The following is a 20,306-nucleotide window of genomic DNA, read 5'->3' as shown; positions in this document are numbered from 1 at the left end:
TTTTTCAGGAAAAGAAAGCATCCAGCTTGCAGAGCACATGACTATCCACAATAACCTCTCGCAGCAAACGTATCTGTTATCAGGTAAAAAGATATTGCACTTCATTGTATGCAATATTATTGCTGTTCTCCACAGATCTGGGGAAACATCAAAGCGTTCTGCTGACTCAAACCATTTTCATTTGGTCCATGAGATTTAGATGATTTATTACAGATTTGCTTTGAAAGAAGGTAAAGATGTGGAACATGCTAGCCAAAGGTACTTCTCCAACACCCTTCTCAAGCTTCTCCTCTGCAAATACCTTGTAACTCAGCCACCTTATCAAAATGTAAAGGATTTTTGTTGTCATCGTATTTTGTTTTTGTTGCAGATGCAAGATCAAGAAGAGAAAGACTTGCATTTACATAGCACCTTTCATTAACTCAGGATGTCTCAAAAAATGCTTTATATATAATGAAGTATTTTTGAAGTGTAGATACTGTCATGATTAAGAAGACAATCTGTATGGTTGCAGTTTGATGTCTTTAAACTGAAGCGTCCCTCCGAAGAGCTGGGTTAACACTGTTATGTTTGTTGACATAAAATAAATTTTCTGATTGTTGTGCTCCCAGTGAGAATTCTGCTGACACTGAGAATAGTTTGTAGATAAGATCACATCAGTATAGCCCTTCCTTCCAGATCCAGATTCCCTTCATTTGAAGCTCCCTGCTGGGAATGTTAAAGGAATATAGTTTCAACTTGTATTTTAAGGTTGTGAATCACTGTGGTTCTTCTGATAATTTAAATTGCTCATAGAGGTCATATTTTATTAATAGCACAGAAGTAGGAGGTAGTAATGCATGTCTTGTTATTAATTCATCCTGGGAGTAGCTCCATACTCCAGCACCCACAACCTAGGTACATATTCAATCTCTAATATCCTCGTAAGTTAAAGATATTTTGTGAGCTGCCAAATGGAGCAGTTCATGGTAGCAAGATCAGCAAATGCTTATTCTGACTTCTTAAGCATTACCTGTTTGAAGGAGCATGGGAAGTGGCACTCACAGAATCAAAGTTGAGATTCACTTCCACAAATGTAGGATTAAGTGGTGGTAGAGAGGCAGGACAAGGTTATATAGTAGGATTACAACAATTATAATGTTATCTTAAGGAAAATAATAAATAGGTCCAGTGAGAAATAGAATAAGTTTAACATTCTTGAGTTAACACAGCCTAATTGATAACTCTCACCCTTCTAATTTAGAAAAGAGAGCGCTATGAAATGTGAACACATCAAATAGGCTAACATTCCAATACTATTCAACACTGACAGGAATAGTATACTGTTGGAGTTTCTGGCAGTTGGATGATTCTTAAGGGGTTCATTTGCTTGCTTTGGTGATTCAAGTGGAAAACAAACTTCCAGTGTAAGTTATTCAAAGAAAAGCAATAAATTTATCCATGTACTGTAACCAGCATTCTTCCCCAATTTACAGTAACCAATCAGATCAATTCATGTCTCATTTAATTGTCATTTATATGTCTTACTGCACAGAATACAGCTACCAAATTTACAAATAGAAGTCCCTTTAAAAATGACTAGACTTTTTAAAGATAAGTGCTGAAGTGTGATCTAAATTCAAGCCTTTATCCAAAATTACCATATAAAATTACTTTATATACTGTTATACAGTGCAATATGTTAAATAGTAGCTCTAGAAATATGTGGAAATGAATTAAAATCCATTCCCCATCTGATTTAATAATTCTTAAATGTTTTCTCATGTCTTTACTAAAAACTTACTATGCGTTACAGAATGTTGAAAAATATTATGTTTTTTGTTCTTGTCTCGATGTATTACCCATGTATTCATGTTTCTTCTCAAATATTCCACAACTAAAATGAGAAGCAGCCCATATGCTCATAGACTTCGATTAAGTGCCCTCTAGAGTCAAACACAAAGAGGCCCATGAGACTGATCAAACTACCTTTATGTCGTTTTCCCCATTCAGCTGGTACTCTTGCACTTAAGAGCATAGCAAGACCTAGATCAGCAAATGCCGAGAATCACAGACCTGTGACCTACTTAACATATCCTCCTTTTCCGAATTGGTGATAAATGCTATTACTTTCACATAAACTGAAATTCTGTGGCAGATGAGTTGTGGAGCAGTGCATTGTTTTAAAGATTTGTCCTTTACACCATATGTCAACTTGAAGACATACTGCTGACAGAAAATTGTAAGCAGTGTTCAGTGACAAAGCATACAAAAGGATTGCATTTGGAAGGCCACAAAGTTGGGTATCAGCTTTTAAGATTTCCTCAGCGCTAGAATTTAAAACCTTTGTTCTGTCCCGCAATTCAGTGTATGCTTTTTTCCCTGTAAGCCACAATACGGTTGACAACAGCTGCCATCTAGTGGTGATTTAGAAAATAGCAATGGAAAATTTTAATCTTCCGCAGTCTGCTCTCCAGTGAACAAACTAGGTTATTACAATTTTAGGGATAGTAGGAACTGCAGATGCTGGAGAATCTGAGATAACAAGATGTAGAGCTGGATGAACACAGTAAGCCAAGCAACATCAGAGGAGGAGGAACGCTGACGTTTTGGGCCTAGACCCTTCTGAAAATTTTCTGAAGAAGGGTCTCGGCCCGAAACGTCAGCTTTCCTCCTCCTCTGATGTTGCTTGGCCTACTGTGTTCATCCAGCTCTACACCTTGTTATTACAATTTTATTTTGTTTTTGTATGTACTGCTTAGAAGGCAATTTTCAAAGCAGAATACTAGTGAACATGATAAAACTTGGAATTTGGAACAATTTACGTAAGTTATAGAGATAATAGTCCTAAACCTCCACAGCTGATTCAACATACTACCTCAGTGCATGTGCCAGGAGCCTGCTTCCAAATCCACCTAAGGGCAGTGGCCAAGTGCCCTCACAGCCAGGTAGGTTGTGTCATTGGCTGCCAGGACAGTCAGGCAGGCCCTGGCAGGGTGGTTTGGCTGGTAAGTACAGGTGAGTGTTATTGATAGGTGTCTATTGCCATGATAGGGAGGCCGTCTGTATGCTCACCCCAACCCAAGAGGTTAACAGTTTATCTCCCCACATGGCAAAGGACCAACCTGCCACCAGCTAAATGCCATCAGAAGTGAATGATGATACCCTTAACTGCTCACTCAAATGGCTCACGTGAGTAGGAGAGCTATCCTCCTACTTCCCTGACACTGGTAAAATGCCATTACGATGGGAAAATGGTGGGGACTCCACTCAACCTCTACTTATTTTGCTTTTGACCCCATCTCACCGTTTATATTCTGTTGAAACTATACCAGTTCCTTAATTCTTCCAACACTTTTCTAGCAGAAGAACCCTCTTTCCCTAGTTTTAAAATTTCAATGATATTTGTTTGTTTCAGAAGTAAAATAACTTTATTCTCTGCTGAGAGCTATTGGTGTCCGCTGGACTCACCTTTTGTTCTTTAAACTGTTTTTAGTTTCAAGTACTCTGGAAAAATCACTCCCATGGATTTTTTTGATCAATGAAAAATTTACATTGGTGCTACAAGTAGGAAAGGAAGTGACATTTTCTCAATGTTTACTTTCCTCTGTATGTCAATTGCCCTCTACAAAGTTTGTACATTTGGACTATATTGCCGTTTGAGTTTCAACCCTTCATCAATATAAACAGTCAGAATTCTAGTTTTACAATGTGATAGAGACCTACAAAGATTTAACAAACTAGCCATCTGAATGAGTTCAGGGAATGCAGCCAGGATTGCCAATGGCATCAGATCTTAGTGGAGGAATAGAATCAGCACAACCATACTACACTGAGGCAGAGGAAAAGTTACTGATTTGCCCATTTAAAACAGCTTGCAGCTCTGAAATTCTTTTCAAAAACAGATTGAACTTCCAGCTAGATCAGTAAGTAAATTCCCCATTTAGAGCAGAAGAGAGATATAAAAAGTCAGAAAGGTCCCATTTCAATCTCTGGCCTCTACTTGTTCATCATTTCAGCCAGGATCAAATTGGTTTCAATGTCCTGCGAGAGGAAAGAGAAAAAAAAATCAACAATAGCTACTGTTTCCAAAGTGACTTTTATATTGAAATACACGATTCCTCATCCTCAGATTTGTATATGTTTGGAGTGAAGCACTGGAGGATATTCAGCAATTCTATTTCTTCCCCGAGTACATGGACGATTGATTTTAAATGTGCACATCCACTTTTTTTTTTCGTGTGGCTGCAGATCCACCATCATTTAAAGGGAATAACTTATGCAGAGTCTTCAGGGTTGCCATGAGCCAGACAGCCCAGATGAAGCAGACGTTGCAACTACCTGGATACATCAAGGGTGGAATTTTCCACTTGTGGGGAGGTGATACTGGAGAGATACTCATCACTGTCTTGCCAGGTTTTGCCAAGGACATCCACTGGGGACTTTCTGAACCTGATAAGGACATCAGTTGCAACCTTTCTGATTGACTGCTGCCTTGGGCAGTAAAGTGACTGGGTAACCACACTGACCTGTTTGCTGGGGTTGAGGGGGTGGTGGTGGGCCTTTACTGCCCTGCTCATGGGTCATTGGGTGGCCTTTCAAAGTCCCGCCCCCTACTCATGCCTCTAACACACAAAGCAACTCTCTACAATTCCTGATCTGCAAGAAGCAAATGAAAATAATAAACCTTCTTGCTATTGACGCCTACCCCTCCAGAATCCAACAAGTGGTCCTTAGGACCCAGAAGCTGTCAACCAGTCCTTGGAGAGCTGGGTCAGTATTATGGAAGCCTGTGATAAATGGAGATCCTCACTGAATCATATAGTACAGAAGAAACGCTTCAGCCATCGAGTCTGCACCAACACGTGAGAAACACCTGACCTTTAACCTAATTGCACTTACCAGCACTTGGCCCATAGCCTTCAATCTAATAATACGTCTTCAACCTTATTAGATAGTAGATGGATGTTTTACTGGTGGCAGTCAATAGTGGGAAAAAAAAGTCACAGTGATTTGGCCCTGGGCTGAGAAGCTGTTCAGTTGTGTGTAACAGCACTTCTGGATGTGGAAAGAGAAAAGAAGCCTTCTAGCCAGCTCTTAACATGCTGACTGGCATGTGATTATTTCAGCTTCATCAACATCGAACATGAGCTCTCAGACACAAGAGAGGACACTGAAGCCAGAAATTTGAATTTTCACACCAGTGCAATCAAGGAACAAAAATTCTAACTCTTCCAAATCAACTTGGACAAACAGTCTCAGCGAGCTGGACTTTGTTCTGGGGGCAGTGGGCGTTGTGGTTGCTTTCAATCTCTTTCCTGGACTGACTCCTGCTAATGTACAGAGTGTCACGTGCTAAGTGCAGGCCTCAGTGATCAAGGACGTCAGCGCCACTGTGGAAGAAAAATGAAAAACAGTTCTCTGAGCCCTCACTCTCTCAACAGACTTCTCATGCCTCATCCAGACCACCGTGTGCTCCTACACCCATGGCCCTGTTCTTTATGTACCCTCCACCTCAATCTATACCTCCTGTATTATTTTCTCCAGCTATTTATAGTACCTGTGCCAATGCATGCCAGTCCATGTCTTCACCCACCACTCTTTGCTTTTGGGAACTGAATGTCCAAGGATACAGGTTCTATCAAAAGGACAGACAGATGGCAGAAGGAGCAGGGTTACCTTTTTGGTAAGAAATGAAATTAAATCAATAACAGGGAGTAGTATAGAGACAGAAGGTGTGGAATCTGTGTGGGTAGAGTTGAGGAACCATAAGGAAAGAAAAAGACCCCGATTGGAGTTGTGTACAGGTTTCCTACCAGTAGTCTGGATGTGAGGAAGAAATTAAGTCAGGAGATGGTGCCTTTCTTACATGCCTGTTCTGTTAAACTAACCACAGAGAATTTCAGTATGCAGGTGGACTGGGAAACATCAGGTTGTCAGTAGATCTCAAGAAAAGGAAATTTGTGGAATGTCTCCAACATTTAGTTTTTTTTTAACAGCAGCTTGTGGTAGAGCCCACTACAGAACAGGCAATTCTAGACTTGATGATGTGTGAAGGGGAAGACTTAATTGGGAGCTTGAAGTGATGAAACCTCTAGGGGACAATGACCACAATATAATATAATAGATTTCATCCTGTAGTTTGAGAGGGAGAAGATGGAATGAGGTGTAACAATATTACAATTGAATAAAAGGTTACTCAGACGTGAGGGATGACCTGATCAGCATTGACTGGAAGGGGAGCCTGGCAGTTAAGATGGAGCAGCAGCAATGGCAGGAGTTTCTGGGAGTAATTTAGAGTCGAAGCAGAAATCCATCCTAAGGAAGAAGAAACATACCAAAGGAAAAACAAGGCCACCTTGGCTAACAATGGAACAAGGAGACAGCATGAAAGCAAAAGAAAAAGCATACTATGTGGTGAAGATTAATGAGAATCCACAGGATTGGGAAGACTTTAAAAATCAACAAAGGCTAACTAAAAAGCAATTGAGGCAAGAAGGTGAAATACGAGGGTAAGCTAGTTAGGAATATATAAGGAGATTGCAAAAGCTTTTTTTAAATATCTAAAAGGTAAAACAGAGTGAAGAGTGGATATTGGACTGCAGAAAAATCTGGTTGTAGTAGTAGTAGTAATAGAAATAGCATAGGAACTGAATAGGTATTTTACCCCAGTCTTCACAGTGCAAGTTAACAGCAGCATACCAGAACTTCAAGAAAATGAGGGGCCAGAAGTGAGTCTAGTGGCTGTCACTAAGGAGAAGGTCCCAGGGAAGCTGAAATGCTTAAAGGTGGATAGACTGGATGAACTGCAGTTCAGGGTTCTGAGGAAGATATCTGAGGAGGTTGTGATGGCATTGCTGGTGATCTTTCAGGAAACACTCGAGTCAGGGTAGGACCTGGCTGACTGAAAAATGGCTTATGTAATACCCCTGTTTAAAACGTGGAGGAGGCAGAAGACAGGAACCTATAGGCTGGTTAGCCTGACCTATGATGTTGGTAAGATTTCAGGAGTTCAATACTAGGGATGAGATTTTGAAGTACTTAGAAGTGCATGATGAAATAGGGCTGAGTCAGCACAGCATCATCAAGGGAGATCATGCCTGACAAATCTGGTAGAATTCTTTGACCAGCTAATCAGCAAGTTAGACGAAGGAAAGTCAGTGGACATAATCTATTTGGATTTCCAGAAGGCTTTTGACAAGGTCTCACATAGGAAGCTGCTGAACAAGATAAGAGTCCATCCTATTAAAGGCAAGGTACTGGCATGGATAGAGGCACAAAAACAAAGTTGCTGGATAAGCTCAGCAGGTCTGGCAGCATCTGTGAAGGGGAAAAAACCGAGTTAGCATTTCGGGTTTGGTGACCCAAATCAGCTATGACTGAACAGCAGAGAAGACTCGTTGGGTTGAATAGTCTAATTCTGTTCCTATGTCTTATGGTCTACAACCTCATACTAACTCACCCAGTATCCATCATGGGCACATCAATGACCTATATTTGAAACTGTTTATTGATGAAATCACGATTAAAAAGAGCACTTTCATTGACCTATTCACTGCATTTAACTTTCTTCAACTACTTAAGTCCTTACAAATACAAGCAATTGTATTCATAATCTCACTAGTTCTAGCCATTTAGCAATATCTGTGAAGAAATAGTCACCACACTGTGATAATGAAAGGTTGTCAAATCAATCATGCAGGGCAAATCCTACAATAACAACTCTCAGATTTATGTCACCAGAAACTGAAATAGCAAACACAGATTTACTTTTGCTCTACAGACAGTTTTTCGTAAAATCTAAAGTCCAGGACATTTAAGTGCCTTGCCAGTTCCCTTGATGACTTGACAGTTCCATTGAGTTTATCCATATTTTATAACGTCTCAAAAAGGTTGTCTCAGAGTTCGATCCAAATGGTACCCAGCTCTCCAACTGGATGCCCTACTTCCTGTAAAGAATTGCAGCAGCTTTAGACCTTACCCTAAAAAGTCAAAATCACATCTATCTTGGTTTGGGTATCCTATCAGCAAAAACTGGATCTCACTAAAGGCAGATGCACTTTAACAGGTGCAGTTGACTTCATGAGCAACAGACGTTCAAACTGCAATTTGCAATTGTTCCCAAATTTCTGTTCCACCCACATCCCTTGCAAAAATGTTGCTAGGTTTGAGGCCAGAACATCTAGAAGCAGGACTGCAGCACTATTTTCTTTCAGGCTTGAGATCCTCTCCGTCTTCAAGAATATTCAGGCCATACAGTCACAGATTCAATATGCCTGTTACGATTTCTGGATCATGAGCCAGATATTACCTTCAGTTCAGCATCACAGGTCAGTATAACAAGAAATATGACCGAGAGATGGCATTTCAGGACGTAAGGGACTCACAGAAAACAGAAAGAAATGATGCAATGCAGGCAGCTGTATAGAAGGTCTCAATGTTAGTGATGAATAAATTCATAAGCTTTTCACACTTGGCTGGAAATTGTATTATCCTTCCAGGATTCTACAGGCATTTCCGCACATTATTTAATTATTTATTCCTTTTAGAAGCGGAGTCAGAAATAAAAAGGTAAATCTTGCAAAACAAATGCAGTCATGGCATTTTAATTTCTTTAAAATACAAAATAAATTGTTCACATTTTAACTTTGAATTAAATATGAACATTAATAGCAATTTTATAACTGAGCAAATTGGATTGTACAGTCTGAAACAGCCTCATTTGTTTCAAGATGAATTCTTTGTTCCTGAAAAAGAAAACAAGCTTCGGCCATATATTTCTCAAGAAATGTCCTTAAATTTAAAAGGCTGTCAGCCAACTTTTTCAAAAAAAGCTTTGAGTGAGAGCATGGCACTGCTGCTGTTGGCAGCTACTTCAGTCAACAGACACAACACAGCAACCAGGCTCCAAGCTTAAGAGATATATGAAATTGACTTACTTTGTTGTGTGGCATCTGGAGTTCTACTTTCAACTTTTATCACTCGTGCAGTTGCTGGTTTTTGCTCCAACGCTGGTATGTCATCATCCTGAAGAAATTTGCAACAAGACATATGATATCAAAGTAACTTTACCAAGGCTTTTTTTAAAAACCATGTACTGACGACACCTTAGTGAGAAATGAGATCGAAATCATTTTCTGTATAATACTACCAGATAACTAACTGAAATATTTTTGAAATAGCAGAGCTTGTATGAATTCATTCAGACTTTAAAAAGCAATGTTGGCATGGATTTTAATTGATATATTAAAAATTAACACCAAACCTGAGGACAGCAGGCAAGTGTGAAGTGTCCTGCTGCCAACTGGCATGCCATCTGCCCCACCTTCATCCCATCATGCGCCAGGGCCATTTTCCAAGAGGTAGGATGGTGTGAGTTGGGGCACAGGTCTACCCGACTGTAGCCACAATTAGCTAATCTTCCTTATTTAGGACCCAATATGTCCTTGTGGATTACTGAATAGAATTTGAATGGAGGCCTCTTGGCATCGAGTGTAGCCATAGCACTTATAGAAGTGTTCCTCTCCCTGCAACAATGCCCCGTCAACACACAATGATGGGTACTGATTTTATTTTTTGTTATAAACTTTACAGGTTAGAGAGAGGATGCCTCCATCTTGTTGTGGCCTGTTCCTCACTTACCATGCAAAGGCAGTTTGCTGTTCTTTCAAGTGGAGAGCCTCCAAATGATCCCTATCTTTGAGGGCTCACCCACCTTCCATACAATCAGACTGACAAGCTGCCCCTCTGGCCACTCAACAGCCAATCCAGGGAAAGTCACAGGTGAATGACTTCCCCATAATGGGTAGGCTTCAAACCCCTACTTTAGCCAGATAACAGGCTTGTGGGGAAATCTGACAATGGTTTTATAATATGAAAATAATTATGCAAAATTATTACATACGACTTATAATTTAGGACCAGATGTAGGTCATTCAGCCCTGTTGGGCTTGCTGTACAAATTAAAAAGATCATGGTTAATGTGATCGTAAATGCAAATCTGTGATCCTGTTTACCTCTGATAATCCTCCAACTGCTTTCTTAACAAGAATCATTCCACCTTTAGAAAAGAATTCCAAAGACTCATAACATTCTGAGGGAAAAGAAAGCCTAATCTCTGCTTAAAGTGGGTAACACCTGATTTATAACAAAGGTCTCTAGTTCTGGATTTTTCTGAAGAAGGGTCCTGACTCAAAACATCAGCTTTTCTGCTCTTCTGATGCTGCCTGGCCTGCTGTTTTCCTCTGGCTCCACACTGTGTTACCTCTAGTTCTGGATCCTTGCACAAGAGTAACAGTCGCTTCATGTTCACCCTGTCAAAACCGCTCAACACCCAATACGCTCCAATCGAATCACTTATTAGTCTTCTAAACTCCAGCAGATACAAGCCAACCAGGCCAAATCTTTGCTTGAGACAACCATTCCAATTCAAGTATTAATCGAGTAAACGTTCTCTGAACTGCCTCCAACCCATTAACATCTCCCCTTAAATAAGGTGACCAATACTGTGCACTGTACTCCAGCTGCAATCTCATTATTGTCCTGTGTAATATTCCCCTTGTAATAAATTATAATATTGTATTAGTTTTCTTAATTAGTTGCAGTATTTGTATACTAATCTTGTGTGATTCAGGTACACGGACACCCTTGCATATTAGGACTTTACAATCTTTACTCCGTTTAAATAATAAACTTCTTTTTAATTCTTCCTGCCAATTTCACACTTATACTCCATTTTCCAACATCTTAATCACTTACCTAACCTATCTATATGTTTTGTAGCTTCATGATTTCTTCACAACTTACATTCCTACCTATCTTTGTGTCATCAGTGAGTTTGGCAACAATACCTTCTGTACTCTCATCTAAGTCATTTATATAAATTGTAACAGTTGACATCCCAGCACCAATCCCTGTGGCACATCACTCGTCACAGCTTGGTAGCATGAAAAAAAATCACATTTATGCCTACTCTCCGCATTATGTTAGCTAACACAATGTCATTCATTCCAATACACCAATTACCTCCTACACCATGAGCTTTTATTTTCCATGATAATGTTTGATTTGGCACCTTATCATATGCTTCTGGAAATCTAAACACAGTACATCCACCAGTTCTCCTTTATCCACAGCACCTGTTGCCTCCTCAAAGAACTGCAAGAGATTTGTCAAATATGGTTTCTCTTCCACAAAACTGTGACTCTACCTGATCACGTTAAACTTGTCAATTGTTTTGCTATAATAACTTTAGTAAGAGCTTCTAACATTTACCTTACGAGATAAGTTTTTCATTTTAAGAGTGTAGCTTATCTGCGTAAGTCAGAGTAACATTAATGGCACTAGAGTGTGATATTCTGTTAAGTAGCATTCAAATTCCTTGACTGAGGATGAGTTAGGTAGCTGGTAAAAAGACAAAGTGTTTTTGTTGTCGAGGAATTCAACAAGATTTCGTGTTTTTGCAAATCTGTAAGATATATGATTTTAATTTGCATAACTGTGCACAATAAAAGAAAACAGAGTCATCACATTTTTTTTACCACAGGCTAGTGAAGTCAAATTCCTTTGATAAATCTGAGTGCAGTAACAGTGGAGAATCAATTATCTAAATGTCAGTCGTCTGTACTGTTCAATTGCTCAAGATGAATAATGCCATTTCATATAATTTCTGAAAAAATCTTTAAATTTGTATACTGTACAAAATAGAATGCAACGAAAGGCATGTGCAATTGTGCTTGGCTGTCCAAGTGTGTTCATTACTAAAACACCATATAAGTTCCAGTCAGATTAGGTGATTGAGGTCCTACTACTATTGCAGTGAGTACAAGAGAAGAGGATGCTCAGATTCACACTGACAGAATCGCCACATAACATAAAAAATGCTGTAATAAAGTGCACTTAGCCATAGATGGTCTGTAATTACACAATAAAATAATTTTATGTGGAAGACGGCTTTTGCCTTTTAGGGTGTAGCAGCTTTCATTGTAGTCAAGTTCAGTTTTAAATTAGTGAAACCAAAGTACTATTTGACATTTAACTGAATCAATACTGAAGTCTTTACAAGAAGGTAGATCCCCTGGAGGTTTATCTAAAGTCAAGATAGAGTGTGAGAAATGAAAATGTATGAGAATTGTTGTAACTTTGTTTAATGTAAATTAAGTTTATTAAAAAAATTGAGGTTTGAATACTGATATTGTGTGTGCAATTACTGTTGCTTCTTTGGATTACATTTTTATTGCATTATATTTGAAATAAAGTCAATAAATGCAATATACATAAGCTTCTGACACTGGATAGCAGGTTAAATAGTTCACTGTGTCTTCAGTTTAGGGTTCAAATCCTATCTCAAAATAATGAGCTGCAATGCTGCACTGTGAAATATGTATGTGTAGTTCCAGCTGAAGCCCTGATGTGTTGGACATACACCATAATTTGCCCATACTCAAACTGAAAATCTAAGCTGAATACCCACAAGGATATTTGGTGATTCCACTGCACAGTAAGGGCATTCTAATAATGTTGAGGGGAGGTGTGTTGGGAAGGAGAAAAGTAACAGCTACTTGAGTTACAAAACTAAAATATACATCGAGAACAATTAAATACCTTGATATTCCTTTACTTTATAAAAATTTTACAGGCTAAATTGTAAGCAAAGTGCATTTCCTCGTGAACATATTTTGTGCAGATTTTCACCTTCACTGCTTCAAAAGTGATATTATTGCACACAGATCACTTGCCATTATATGAACTCACCTGAATTTCATATGACTCCTTGTGCCAGATTAGCGCACAAGTGATGAAGGTGGAAATCTAGCCTATTAATCTTGTTGAGTATCAAAATCACACTGTATCTGTAGTGTGCCTCCTCAGACCATGTCAATAATAGCCATTCAGAGAAGAAACAGCCTCGGGCATTCCAGCTTCTTTCACAAGCTTTGTAAAAATCTCCCCTTGCTCTAAGGATGAAACTGGTTCTTATCGCTGAATTGGCTCTCGCCTGGATTTTTCTTATCCCATCAATAATAGATTCAAGTTTTTTTTTACAGTATGCTCAGAATTGGACGTTTTAAGTCCAATAATTATTCTGGTGAACTATATTTCTTAAACTGAATTAACTGAAGGAAATTATAAGTACATAAAATTATAAGAGGCATAGATAGGCTGGATAATTGGGTAGAAATGTTAAATAATAGAGGATATAGGTTCAAGATGAGACGAGAAAGGTTTAAAGGAGATATGTGAGGAAATTCATTTTACCAACAGAGTGGCTGGAACGTGCTGCCAAGGGAGGTGGTAGAATCAAACATGGTGCAGCATTTCAACAGACACATGACCAGGAAAGGAACAGAGGTATATGGACAATGTAGAGGCAGATGGGATTAATTTAGAATGGCACCACAGTCAGCACAGACATCGTGGGCAGAAGGGCCTGTCCATATGCTGTACCGTTATGTTGTTCTATTCACATGATTGGATTTGAAATAGTGATGAGTCAAGAAGATCATTTGTTGACAAACAATTATCAAGTCACAACATTTTACAAAGCTGTTTTCAATTCTCATGCAATCTTACAGAATATAATCTCACTTTTTTTTGCTAGATTGACCTTTTATTTTCAGTGTAAATCATCTAAAATTAACCAAACCAGCATGATATCAAAGAATTTCATGTGAATATACAGTCCGATGTAAATCAGAGTTTCCATGGTTCATTGTACTTGAATCTAGCTATAAATCTGATCATATCGCCAAACTGAATCAATCACCATTCCAAGCTTTTGCTAAACTTTTATGAGTTTTTGAGGAGACTCTTAAAATTGAGAATTTTTTTCAGATGCAACAACATAAATAGACATGTTTTAATTTTCTTTTTCAAGTTTACAAAGAAACTGACCATAGGATATAAATGTAACTAGTAAATGGTTCAGTAAAGTTTTTTTAATTAACTTCTAATAAGACGGTGTTACTATCATACTGAAAGTTAATGGTGGTCTGGACACTGAGTGATAGACCAGTTTTCAGTTGTATTAACTGCACCAAGTTATCACTCTTAAATACTTTTAATGGATTTAAAAGTGCATGCCGTAAACATTGCCTGAATCTGCTGCTACTTGCAACATTTCACGTTTCACAATTTGCAAATAACCTTGTACAGAAATGAGGTTAAAAGTTTTCTCAAAGCCAACCCAAATGATTTTCACTTTGCATGCAGATCACTGACAGCGCCCATAATAAAAAAAGTCCAGACAATTATCTTTATTTTGCTGAGGCCACTTTAAGTTACACGAGTTATCACAAAATAACTACATACAATTTTTTAGGCCCAATAGGATACCGCTATCTCTACCCACAAAAGTTAACTGGATAATAATTTCATGTGCTAAAATCCCAATCAGCGATCTTCCTCTCCCTACACCTCAATTTCCAGGCCTCCTTTCTAGGCATTGCATTTCCAGCAGCATCAGGTTTAACCCTTATTTCTATCCTCATACAGCACTTTGACAGGACAGACATACTTAGTTGATTCAAATTATCTGATAAATTGCTGCCAAATCCCTGTGCTTTATGAAGTGTCATACCTAAAGTTTGACCATTACACTAGCAATAAACAAACTAGGATTTATGGCAGTCTGTTGGCAGTCAAACAATATCAGAGCGACTGAAATCTAGGAGCACTGTCACGTCTAATTAAGATAGGGTCATCCAAAAAATGAAGACATTTTGTATCATAAATTGTGAAACATGAAAAATATCATAAAGCCCAAGTTCCAAGTTCAAAACACAAACCAAAATAGAAATTACTGGAAAATCCCAGCAGGTCTGGCAACATCATCGAAGAGAAATCACAGTTAACATTTTGGGTCCAGTGACCTTCACAACAATTCCAAAGTTCCAACAGTTCCTAAGTTCCAAAGAGTTTCCAGTCTATGTATAATTTATAATGTGTTTTCCAACACTTTAGTCCTCAACGCATGCAAGATTAGGGGAATTAGATAAATTTCTCTATGTTATCATTTTAGTGTAACAACCATAATTTGTATATTCTGGGGAGCTTTTTGCAGCAGATAATATTTTAAATCTACAGCCTGCAATGGGCTTTTGGAATGCTCCAAATTACTTCATAGACAGCCTCTTTTCTGCTCATTTGGGATTTATTTTGGTTGCAAGGCACATAGTCACAACAAAAATCACAGTTCCGCAAATAACTATACAAGCAGATTGGAGACCTCTCAGATGTTTACCTGTCCCTTATCTCTTGCTTTTGGGGTCTTCTGGAACGCTTGACTGTTGGGAAGCGCTGGGATTGGACATGTTTCGAGATCTGCCAAGGTCATAGGTCCATAGCTGGCATCAAGCTCCCATCCATTTCCCTCTGAGAACATACAACTGCAAGTATTAAATCACTCGAAGTTTGATAAATGATACACTAAAAACATTGTGAACTGCAGCAGTAACCAAGAATGCAACTCTGCTAATTGGCTGCTACACTCACTGTTGTTATTTTCCAGAAATTGAGATGTAAATTCATGGCTGAAAAACCAGCCAGCACAATGATCTAACTTATGGTATTTGTCATCAATGTCACTAATGCAATAAATTAGTTCAAAACAATTGTTTTAACATTTGGTTACAGTACCGTGCTATAAAGATATTTAATCTTATATGGGTTAAAGATTACTGTAAGACCAGAGATAAAATAAATCAAATTGAATTCATTGATTAACACCCACTTCTTAATGAATTTGATCAAAAGAAACAAGCGACATTTCTGTTATTTGAAGAATAGGAAGCAAGACTAATTATTGCCAAACTGTTATAAGTTTATGTGAAACCAACATTACACTATAAAATTCGCCAATGACTGAGAGGGCCAAGGAAGAAGAATATAATTTAGGCTGAAATTTCCAGAAATGTTTTAACAAAAATATTAAAGTAGTCTTTGATTTTCTTTTGAGTAAATTCACTTCTTACAGATTTGCATCAGTTTTACATACGAGAAAACAGTAGTTTTGTAGGACATGATAATGGGAACTGCAGATGCTGGAGAATCCAAGATAATAAAATGTGAAGCTGGATGAACACAGCAGGCCCAGCAGCATCTCAGGAGCACAAAAGCTGACGTTTCGGGCCTAGACCCTTCATCAGAGACAGTCGGTTTTATTTATACACATAATACGCAACATGAACACTTCATAATGAATTGCTTTATGAAAAGAACAAGCAGAATGAGGAATCTAGAAACAGGGACGGAAATTTAAAATATAACAAGTCTCTCATTTAACACCGAGATGAGGAGCATTTCTTCTCTCAGAAGGTCATCAATTTTTGGAAGCTCTTTCATTGAAAGCAATGAAGACTAAGTCATTGAATATATTAAAGGCTGCATGAGACAAACTGTTATTTGATGATAGAGTCAATAATAGTTGGGTGGGGGGTCAGGAATGTAGAGTTAAAGCCACAATCATATCAGTCATGACTTAATGAATGGGAGAGCAGGCTCAATGGGTTGAATAGCCATTCTCCTGCTCCATTTTCTTATGTTCTCAAGAACCTTGCAACAGGGATTGCAATGTGAGATAACATAGCTGTAAGGAACAATTTCAATTTTTTTTTACATCATAATTGTGTCAGATAACAGAACATGAGTCCAAATGTAAGAAGAAATAATGAAGTCGTCATGGTTTCTGCTCTCAGTTGCGATGATGTTAGCTCAAATGCGCCTCAGTGGAAAGCTGGTAAAGACACAACAGACTTGACAAGTATTTCTTGTGAAGTCATATCTTCAGCAGGCACTTGTTGTCTGTGGTCAAATATGAAGAATGCACTGGGGTGTGTGCAATTTGCCATTGGAATAAAAGACAGAAAGGGTGAAAATTGAAGGACAAGCTCAAGATATTCTTTCAAAGGGGAGAAACTCAAAGCACATGAAAGATATTTTCTCACTGGAAGCAGAGGTGAAAATGGATTACACAGCAATTTGGTGCCTCCATTAAGTCATTTATAAGTTAGCACACTGCAACAGCTGCAGCAGATCATCACCCACATCTCTTACCTGGAAAGTGCCATGGGATGTCTGACATTCTAGGGAACAGGGGAAAATGCTTCTTAAGTGTGAATGAAATGAGTGATTTTGACCATTCGTCTTATGGCTCAGGAAAAAATTCTTGTTCCATTCACTGATATCTGCTGCATTAAACAAACTAGATAGTTTTCCTTAACAGCTAAAACATGTAAGGATAAATGTAATTACTATTCAATTACCTGTGTTCAAGGGTAACTACAGTGTACTAATTACCTTTATGAATATCAAACTGTCCTGGTGATGGAGAGCGTCCTCTTCGTGATAAGCTTGAACCTCTATTCATTGATCGAGAACTTCTGTATTGTGACTGTCCAGTCATGATGCTTTCTGCTGCTCCAGTAAATCTGGGCATCTGGCCTTCACTGACCTGCCCCGCACTACTATCGTCATCAGAGTCCTATATGGCAAAACAAAAATGGTGTACATGTATAATTCAGAGACACTATAGTAAGTAATGCAAAGCTTAACAGCTTGAGTAACAAAGGATACGTCTTGAATTTATTATGAATAAATGATATTTCACTCGATGTTTTATTTGAGAGAATTATTTGTCAATTAAGGTAGAACGTGATCACACATTTCCCCACTAGTTAATAGGGACACATCTCTCTGAGAGGAATAACTCTAGCAAAAAAAAAATACACTTCAGATATCCTTCATCTGCATATCTGAAATTCATAAAGATCTCAGCTGGTTTTTTCAAAAGCAGACCGGAACAGACCCACTGAGTTCAGGGCCTTTGGAAAAAATCTTTGCATGGCCCAAACTGACATAAAAGAAAAGTTGTTTTTCCATAAGGCCCAAATGGACCAATCTGCTTTCATCAGTAGACTTTCACTATGCGTTTAGGGTATTATGTTTTCAATAAATTAAAACAAAATAATGCTACTCCTCCAGTGCACACCATTCAGATTGGTACAATGTACATCACTATTTTTAGCCACTCAGACCTCCATCATTTCTGATTTTTCAAGCAAACGAAGTGCTTGCCTAAAGCAAGCCAACAGCCAAGTAAATCTGGGCAAATGGATGCCCTATTGTGTCAATAGGACTGATGACAGTTTAAAACCAGGTTGTGATTGGCAGTTCAAGCAGGGAAGCTGAAGCAGCTTTTTAACCATAGGCAGAAACAGGTTTGAAGATACAGACACTCCCGACTGGTATAAGTGTATCCTTATCAGAAAAACAGTTAATCCTGAAATTTTCATATAAAGGATGCCCGACCTGTATCTACATTATATCATTGCGACAGACTTCTTCCGAAATTAGATACGTTTGTGACATTACCAAATCAATTTGTAAATATAGCACTTTTGGTCAACAGTCACATATTTTACAAGATTTGTTAGTAGGCATTAATTAAAAAAGATAAAATTTTGCAATGAACTTGGATATATCTCCACAACAACAGTGTACAGAACAAGTTATGTTAATTCAAAAAATGTAACCATCGTCAAAAGGACTTTGCTTATCTGTAAATCAATATAGTACACTTTTACCATCATGGTTTGGATAGTAACTTAATGAATAGATTCCCCATCATGAAAGAATAGACCTAATTTTCATCCTATTGAAAGTAACAGAATGAACACCATCTATGGGCAACCTGCTCTACCACTGTTGATGTGGTGAAAATGAAACTTTGCATATATTTCTGAAGTCCAGAATTAAAAGAAGAATGCTGTTACCTGCAGGAGCTTGCAGCTATTATAAATTTTCTATTGAGAATTTTGAACATTACAGTCAACACTGCTTTATAAATATCATTTTTTGACATTTAGTATTTGTGCAAAGAAGGGAGCAATACTCATGTATGAGTATTAAGTTAACATCAACAATTCCATAAGCAATTTAGTTATTTGCTTTGATAGTTTAATGGCAGGAATTACACACTTCAACTATAAGTGCACTGCTACGGTTCTGGCTGAGATCCTCCAATTTGGTTACAATCCAGTTAGGGGACAGGTTTTTTTTTAAGCAGGTGAAATTTGAAATCCCAATTACTTACAAAGTGAATAAAGGCACGAGATACAACTGTTTTATATAACAGAAGATTTTTTACCTATACAAGAGACAACTAAAAGCAAACCAAACTCTCTGTCTAATACGTAACATACAAAAATAACTGAGTCAACATGAATTAAAAGGCAAACTGGTCAAACACACCATTAACTGCACATTAAATGGACGACATAACCATGAATTTCACAGCGACCCATGCAAACATCCCACGATCACTGTGAGTCACAGAATCCTTCAGAACTGTCTTCTGACCATTCCTTCCATTAACTGCACATTAAATGGAAGACATAACCATGAATTTCACAGCAACCCATGCAAACATCCCATGATCACCTTGAGTCACAGAATCCTTCAGAACTGTCTTCTGATCATTCCTTCCAGGAATTTGAGCTCCACTCCGATATTGCTTTTGATTTCACTCAATAGCTGCTCAAATTCAAACTGACCCAAATGACAGTTTACCTTCTCGATAGTCAATTGCTTCTTCCAAGAATGCATCCCACTGGATCCACAAGGGTGCACCCAGCATCTAATCACTGCATTATACCAGCTATTTAGATCCCCAGAGCATGAAGCATTACTGTTGGGCTTCCAAGTCACAACTTGCAAATGCATTATACATGTACTTCTCCTAAATTACTATCTTCACACTCTATTTAACCCTATCTAGGAGGATCTAGAAGAGATGCCTGAAACAAAATGCAATTAGACAGAAAGTAAAAATTTTATGTGATTAAGGGATAATTGGGTGAGAACTGATGTATATAAGATACAGGTAATCAGTGTGTTGGATTTGCCTGGTGTGTGGGCTGACTCAAAGTGTATGCCTGGACTCTGTGAACCAACCTTTAACCTGGTGCCTCTCAATGATAGCAGAGAATAGTTTAATTGTTTGTGAATCGAAAATTGAAGACCCAGTTTAATTTAACCAAAGAGAAACCTGAAGACGACATCAGAGAAATGGCAGATTCAAAATCTAAAATAATGGGGTATGATTACCCACCTCTGTTTTTGATTGTGAAGGTTAAACGTGAAGTAACCACGTGGACCTTATTTACTGAAGAAGAAACAAAGTATGACCTTGGCTCTTTTGCTACCATACAAAACCAGAATAAGAAAAGTTTTTTTGCAACTGGAAACTATTTGAACACATATATGAACATTTAGACAAACTATTAATTTCATGAATTAAACTGATTAACTTGATGATCCACTAACAGTTT

General features: G+C 38.1%; 1 protein-coding gene across 2 annotated transcripts in view; it reads right to left on the bottom strand.

Annotated features, from left to right (window-relative positions):
* kiaa0586 (KIAA0586 ortholog) overlaps positions 1 to 20,306 on the bottom strand; it is a 490,003-nt gene that overhangs the window by 35,041 nt on the left and 434,656 nt on the right. For both annotated transcript variants that reach the window (XM_048537548.2, XM_048537549.2), the window contains exons 29-31: positions 17,275 to 17,458; positions 15,221 to 15,351; positions 8,919 to 9,006 (exon numbers count right to left, since the gene is read on the bottom strand). In XM_048537548.2, coding sequence (XP_048393505.1) covers positions 8,919 to 9,006; positions 15,221 to 15,351; positions 17,275 to 17,458 — 403 coding nt within the window. The remainder of the gene's footprint in view (positions 1 to 8,918; positions 9,007 to 15,220; positions 15,352 to 17,274; positions 17,459 to 20,306) is intronic.

Source organism: Stegostoma tigrinum, chromosome 10 (assembly GCF_030684315.1).
Source record: "Stegostoma tigrinum isolate sSteTig4 chromosome 10, sSteTig4.hap1, whole genome shotgun sequence".
Classification (NCBI taxonomy): Eukaryota; Metazoa; Chordata; class Chondrichthyes; order Orectolobiformes; family Stegostomatidae; genus Stegostoma; species Stegostoma tigrinum.
This window is presented reverse-complemented; position numbering and strand designations above follow the sequence as displayed.